This window comes from Montipora capricornis, chromosome 2 (genome assembly GCF_036669925.1).
Source record: "Montipora capricornis isolate CH-2021 chromosome 2, ASM3666992v2, whole genome shotgun sequence".
NCBI lineage: Eukaryota > Metazoa > Cnidaria > Anthozoa > Scleractinia > Acroporidae > Montipora > Montipora capricornis.
In genome coordinates, this window is record NC_090884.1 from 49769269 (window position 1) to 49776768 (window position 7500).

General features: G+C 39.7%; 1 protein-coding gene across 1 annotated transcript in view; it reads left to right on the forward strand.

The window, feature by feature from the left end:
- Positions 1-7500, forward strand: part of LOC138025823 (GTPase-activating Rap/Ran-GAP domain-like protein 3) — a 36124-nt gene that overhangs the window by 11830 nt on the left and 16794 nt on the right. The window contains exons 4-10 of the mRNA XM_068872983.1: positions 1-21; positions 1088-1206; positions 1924-1988; positions 3695-3758; positions 5359-5385; positions 6576-6651; positions 7354-7452. The exon at positions 1-21 is cut by the window's left edge and continues 70 nt beyond it. Of these exons, the coding sequence (XP_068729084.1) occupies positions 1-21; positions 1088-1206; positions 1924-1988; positions 3695-3758; positions 5359-5385; positions 6576-6651; positions 7354-7452 (471 nt within the window). The remainder of the gene's footprint in view (positions 22-1087; positions 1207-1923; positions 1989-3694; positions 3759-5358; positions 5386-6575; positions 6652-7353; positions 7453-7500) is intronic.

The following is a 7500-nucleotide window of genomic DNA, read 5'->3' on the forward strand; positions in this document are numbered from 1 at the left end:
TCAAGTATTTTCTGGGGAAAGGTAATTTAAATTTTAGTACTTCAAGGCTGCTGCCTAACGGTCACCCGGTCGCCTGGGGCGCCTTACTTATGAGCGTGAGCAACCAAATTTCTGAAGGAGTAATCCGAACGGGCACCTAACTTATCACAAGGTGATTCGTCCTCACTTTTCATTTAATTAATTCTGGGCTTTTGAAAAAATGACTTATGCTACTAACTTTTAATATTGGAAGCCTGAGGGGTTCCGGAAAAATTGGTCAGCAGCCTTGTACTTATTAATATCATTGATACCTTTGTCTTATCAAAAAAGAGAATATGAAGTTGACAGCTCCAATAAACCTTAATTGAGCAATGAAACGAGTAGCCATTGACTACTGGGAGTGAGACAGATTTGCTCTTCTAACACCAGACGATTCTACTTGTCGACTGGGGGCATCCTTGAGTGCCTGAGGAGCCAATGGGTCACCGCGCACCGGTGGCACAGTTGCATGGTTGAGCACCGGGCTGTCACGCGGGAGGTCGTGAGTTCAACTCCGGCCGGACCAACACTCAGGGTCTTTAAATATAACTGAGGAGAAAGGGCTGCCTTTGTAATTACATCTGCAAATGGTTAGACTCTCTAGTCTTCTCGGATAAGGACGATAAGCCGGAGGTCCCGTCCCACAACCCTTCAATGTTCATAAGCCTGTGAGACGTAAAAGAACCCGCACACTTGTCGTAAAGAGTAGGGCATGTAGTTCCCGGGGTTGTGGTCTGTCTTCTGTTGTGTATCATGCTTGGGAGGGTAAATGCTCGGAGATATTAGCTAAACCAAGCTACTCTAATAATCCGAGGGTAAATAAAGATATATGATATAAGATGGGTTAAAGTAGATCCAGAAATTTTGTTTATGCTTCCATTTTAATTCCTGTTTGTTACTCAAGGTAACTTTTCATTTTGTTATCCTGGCTTTATATGCTTTCCAAACTGAAACTCTTTGTGTTTTTAAATTAACCTCAGAACTTTCTCCAAAATCTCTCTAGATAACGTGACTTTAGCCAGTAACCATTTGTAGCTATGTACGTAGAGATTCAATTTCTTATCCACAGTGCATCAAAATTTTGTTGGCATTGATGGAAGCAAAAATCCCTTCATTCTATCTGTTTGCCTAACTGATGCAGATAACTATGGTGCACCTCAATATCGAGCCATTTTGTGGAGAAAAACAGTAAGTGAAGATATTATTTTTACACCTAGACCTTTCAAGGGAACACATGAGCCCAACAAATTATTGACCTGCTCCCAACTGTGTGGCTTCACAGCTCAGTTGGTAGAGCATTGCACCAGCATATTGCAGAGGTCATGGAATTGTCTATAAGAGACAATTGCTTAAATTATCCAGAAAAGTGTGAGGATCATTTCACGCTTTCATGTAGTAAAGACAATAGTAATAAGTTTGAGATTTAAGGGCTAAGAAGGATCTGAGAAAGTATAAACCAACAAAAACCAGTCTTGTACTCAACCATCATGGATGGCCACAATATTATTTGTTTGCTCTGTTTGTGCGATTTGTTTTTGATCTGTATATTTTGTATGTTAAAATGATCATAGAAGTGAAGTTTGAACCTTGATCAGTTGCAAAGATCCAGGCTTCAAGGAAACTTAAATTTCATATCTTGCTAACTTCACTGAATAATATTTTGATGCAAAACTACAAGCTTTCAAGTTGTTTGATACCGCATTATTTTGTATTTGACTGTGTGTTGTCTGATTGAAGTACTTGGTGATTGTGTCCTTGATTCCATCATAATATTTAACGTTGTTGATTAGAACCTAATGGATAGGTTAAAGCAGGAAATTTTGCCAAATGAATCTCTGTCTACATACTTTTCTAAATATTTGCATGGCTAACCATATCTCTCGTCTCAATTTATCACTTTCCTAGGGAAGTCAGAAAGTATGCATTCCATACCAACTTAACAAACCTGTTTCTCCAAAGAGTGTGTTACAGTATGTATAGCAGTCATTTGATATAGCAATTACCAGTATTAGTTGATATATAGGGGTCTATTTTTTGTACAGTTAACAGTTTTAAATACTTTTGACAGTGTTCGACACCTATTTGCTCACTAAATTGCCCTTTCGGCAACCAGTTTTGTTTTTTTGGTTGCTCATGTTTTTTTTCGGTTGCCCGCCTTCTAAAGACCTCTTGCCCACTAAAACTCAAAGGAGGCTTGTAAAAACGTCTCTCTATTGCGAGCCTAGGAAGGCCCAACAGGCCATCGCTTATCTCTGGTTTCCCTAGCATGAAGTGAGTATTTATACTCTCTCCCGGATGGGATGCTTGTGCATCGCAGGGTTACTCCCAGCATTGTCGCCAGTACCCTTTTATACACCTGGGTGGAGAGAGGCACCGTGAGAGTAAAGTGTCTTGCACTAGAACACAACACAATGTTCCCGGCCAGGACCCGAAACCGGACCACTCGATCCGGAGTCAAAAGCACTCTAACCATGAGGCCTCCACACCTCCCAAATGACAATTTGAGTAAAATGCGTGTAAAATGGGCCTGACAGACCAACACGACTCCTGCTGTGTCCATGGTGTTCTAGTTTGTTTTGACAAGCATACATTGAAGCAATTTTCCTTTTCTATCAGAGATCAAGGGAGATTCCTTGACTGTATCTCTTTGAGATTGGGTTGGTTTTGAATTTAATGCCATTTGTCCAATGGTATGTTCTTTAGCCTTTCAAAGATGGTTGAAATTGCATGACAAAAGGTAGAATTTTCTTGTGCACTTGTATCAGAACAAACATTTTTTCCGTGCGGAGAAAGATGGCGGCTATGAACATGTTCCTTCTTCCAGTCTATTTTGAGATTTGTACCAAAATATTTTTAACAGAGAATAAATGACAGTAAAGAGATGTTTGAGGTGACTACGTCATATTACTAGTCACTTTCTTCGTTGCAAATCAAAATCCACAAAATATCATTCAATCAAAAATTCTGATTGCCTGATCTGGCAAGTCTTAGAGTTGTTTTACTTGCCCACGGATACATTTCGCTTGCCCCAGGCAATCGGGCAAGCATTAGTGTCGAACACTGTAAAATTGAGGGGAATTTGTTTTTTTAACTGTGCAAAGTGGTGATCAGTGGTGTACCTGTCAAAACAGAGCCCCAATATCATCCACTTCCCCAAATAAGGTTAACTCTTTGTCTTGCTGGGGTGCTGGAATTTGAACATCTTTGGTGGGGTATTTGATTTCTGGAATGTAAGGGTGAACAAATTGAAACATGGCAAAATAAAGACAGAAGATAAAGAGACCAATGTTCTTTTGTTTTTGGCTGACTGGAAATAGGGCTTGCAAATTCTTTGCTTTGTATCCAAATGTTTCTCCAACTCTTTAAAGACAGGAATACTTCAATGAAGGTCTGATCAATTCCTTATGCTTTTCATTAAATAGGTACTATTTTTTGTGCAGATATGGTGGAGGTGGTGGTATTTCATCATGAACAGCCTTTGGTGTTGTAATTTTGAACAAACAAAATCTGTCATTACTCAATTTCAAATGCCAGAGAATTTGTACTTATTGAAGGGGGCTTCAAAATTTCACAAGTTGAAGCGCATCAGCTTTTGACCTCTCCTGAAGTCTCAAGTCTCCAAGTAGTCTTAATATTTAAGTCAAGCTTATGTTCACAATTATCGTTCACTTTACAGAGCTTACGGTATCAACAAGGTAGACAAAGGGCCCAAGGAAGTACTCAATCCTGAGATCCAAAAGGTAGCAATCGTACGCAACGGTCTTCTAGGGTCTTCATGCCTTGTTACAGAGGCACTCATACTTCATACCTCTTTGTAATTATGATTATTGAAACAGGAGAATATTGGGCCACAGTCTTGGGAAATGCGTTTTACAGTCGTTTATGCAAACGAGTTGATTAGATTTTTACGAGCCCTTCGTCAAAGCAAGTCCCTCTGACAAAGGGCTAACGCTCGAAACGTCACCTCACATATCTTTCTTACAGTGGACAACTTAACTCGTTTCATAAACGTATAAAGCTTGTCTAGGGTCTTGCAGAACATCCCCAGTATTCAATGAGTATTCCTCACCAAGTCAAACGAGTATAAAAGTATAAAATGCTTCAAAGGCAGCCTGTAAATCAATCAATTACATACCTCAACAGGATAAGAGTAACAAAATCCGCCTTTTGTTTTCTGGAACGACAATCTTTGTGATCTTTGCGGGGTGGCGACAAAATGGCGGGAAAATTTTCACCCAGCTCCCGCGCTGTTCTCAATGCAAAACTTTTCGTAAGGGCCTACCTAAACTAGGAAATATTGTTGCGGAAACATTGTCGCGGACGCAAATGTTTCCCAGTTTGGCCACCCGAGCAGCAATCCCAGGGAAACAATGTTTCCGCAACAATGTTTCCTAGTTGAGCCAAGCCCTAACGTCTTCATGTCGTGAACTATTTACACAGTGGCGTAAATAGTCAATCAAAGTAGCGGTTGGAGTCACATCTTCCAGATGCAAAACGAAGTTGTGAACAAGTGTGTGAACACCGACGAACCCAAGCCTCGCAAAAGATAAACGTGAGGAACACAAAGGCCAACGAATAGATCTAATTACTGACTGAAACGTCAATTTTTTGCAGTTCGCGTTTATATTGCTCTTGCTAATGTCTCTAGTGTAGACAAACGCCGCAAAATAAATTGAGTTATTGAGTAATTCGATAAAACCAAGAATCAATCATTAACGCTAGTAATTAAAACGGAAGATAGGTATCACAGAGAAGGAGGTTATTTTTAGACCTTTACATACCAGCAAGAGTGAATTTTTCACTCTTGATACCGGTTACTTCGGGAAAAGTTGGACCCATGCCACGCCTTCAAACCGTCACCCATACAGTCACACTCCATCGTTCCTGTTAAATTCCTTGACGCTCTCTGTATCTTCTGGCCGTTCAGAGAGGCAGCGCGTGCATTTCTAGATCTATTTCACGAGAGTTTCGATTAAGGGTGTGTTCGATTGACCGTATTCCGGAATAGGAATACGTGGAATATAAGTTAGAATTCCTTCGTTTTTACGGAGATTCACATTAAAATTGTCAAGTATCTGCTAAAATGCTATTTTAAACATATTTTTATTATCCTTGCTGCTTTGAAACGTGCCAAACATACCGTTTTAATCCTTACTCTACGTATTCTTATTCTGAATAGGGTCAATCGAACGCGCCCTAAAATAGAAGAATCGAAGCCCGATCGATATGAAAGATCGAGGGACCCACACTACACTATTTTATCTTTATCCTGCCCTTACCGCATTCCAGAAACGAAACACTATTTTTTTTTAATAGTTTCTTGTTGTTGAAACCTTGTAGGAACTACTGGTGTTGGAAGAACAAGAGGTAGGTTACATTTTCCATATTGCTGTGCTCAAATGCTCCATACAACAATGAGTTGCGTCACGGTTAGAATATTTCAAATCAAACATTAACCGTTCAAAAACCCCGTTCTGAGAGGGTGCAATCAGTTGGGCATTTTACAAAGAATGATGCACTGCTTTCACGGTATTTAGAACCACCGTAAGACTGTTAAGAATCCCAACTGGCCGGACGCAAACCAGTTGGTTATTTGCAAGTGCAGCTAGCTGCTCATCGTATAGACCACTTTCATAAATGGCGACCACTTTTACATTCTTTTGTATTTATGTTAATTAGACCTACTGCCCTAGTTTTAAAACAAATATTCATTTGAAATTTAATAGTCGTAGCGAGGTTAGTAGGGCTTACCGTTATTAGCATTGAAACAAAAGATTTTTTTATTTGGCCGCCATTATGAAAGAGGTCTATACCGTAGACATAACCAACCTGAATTCAGAGCGAGATTTGACTAAACCCAGAACAATGCCATGCGATTCCAGCTCACTAATAGCCGTTCTACACTGGTCCATTCACGAATGATTTCTTAACTAAAGAGGGTACTGTCATGACGCTTGTAATGATGTCTGGACAGAATTCAAATCCTTTCTACATCGGTTTGACGATTTGAAGTGAATCTAGAGCAAATGTGCTTTTCATCGACTTATTGCGAGTTACATCGTTACATCACCAAAACGTTTGACATTCACCCATCGTTTTCAAGTTCGCACACAGCTCTTTCTTAGCCATCTGTCGCCAAAAAGAGATATAAACATAGTCTGTGTGCAAAGATAGAAGTTTGAAGGGATCAGTTTTGTCATTAATTTTGTGGCTGTCATCAGCCGAAAACCCCCGGGCGAAAAACATTGAAAAACGTACTTTGAATATTTAGAATGTTATTAAAAACAGCGGGACAGTTTCCCTTAATGCTTCTTCAAATGAACCGCTACTTTTTCACCATGTTTTGGGGCACTGCCAGTTAGGCGGCTCTTAAAGACTCCTTTTTTATCTAATTCATCCTGTTTATGAACATTTTACTTATTAGTTGGTTGAAAACAAACCTCTCAAGGAGTCCTCAAAATGGAACAAGAAAGTAGATTCTCTCTCAAAGTGAAAGACGTCTAAAAACAGTTCTTTGTAGTTTAGCTCTAATTGAACCTAATCATTTATTTTATCAGGGATCTGTGAACTTCAAATTTGGAGTACTTTACGCCAGACAAGGGCAGACTACAGATGATGAGGTTTTTAGTAACGGTAGGTTTCATCGCATTTCAGAATATTTATTTTCTCTTCTCTTAATCAGAATGGTTATCTTTTAAACTCGATCCCAGGCTCTTTCGCCTTCGTCGTTGTGGTCGTCGTCCAGACAGATTCAGGGAACAAGCCCGGCTCCCACTCAGAAACACACACACGCACACCATTTACTCGCCCACACTTCTTTTTCATCCATTTGCTACATTTGGTAACTTTTAGAGCATTGGCCCTTGTGCTGGTTAAAATGTTGCTGGTTGATGTATTTTGCTTAGCCCATTTGTTCAGTAAAGCTTAGATAATTAAATCATGCCCATCAAAAATACAACAAGTTGAACGTTTACTTTACATGACTTGATTGACAGTCGTGTTTCTGTCGAAAAAAAAGACTGATCGAGCGAGGTAGTCAACCATGCAATCCTGCTCCACATGTGAATAACAATAAGTTATTAAAAATGGGGGAATTTTTCATGGAGACTTGTTAAAAGAAAGCTCGCGCATATAAAGTTGCGTCTCTCCTTGGCACCATTGCACAATGCCTTATTGTTGGCGCAAATAAGTGCATTTGACGTATTAAAAGTAGCGTTCGGTAAGTACTTTTTGGAAATTCTGGCCAAGACCCCTGCGCAGTTACTCTGTCTGTTCCTTTCCATGTTCGTTTTTGATTTTTCCCTCCACAAATGAATTTATTTTCACCTATTACAGAGACGGTTAGTGAAGATTTCGAGCGTTTTCTGGAATTGCTTGGAGAAAGGATAGAATTGAAAGGATGGAAGAAATACCGTGGAGGACTGGACGTGAAAAGTAAGCTCCTCAAATATCAAAGTTGTTTTGAGACTTTTCAAACAAAAC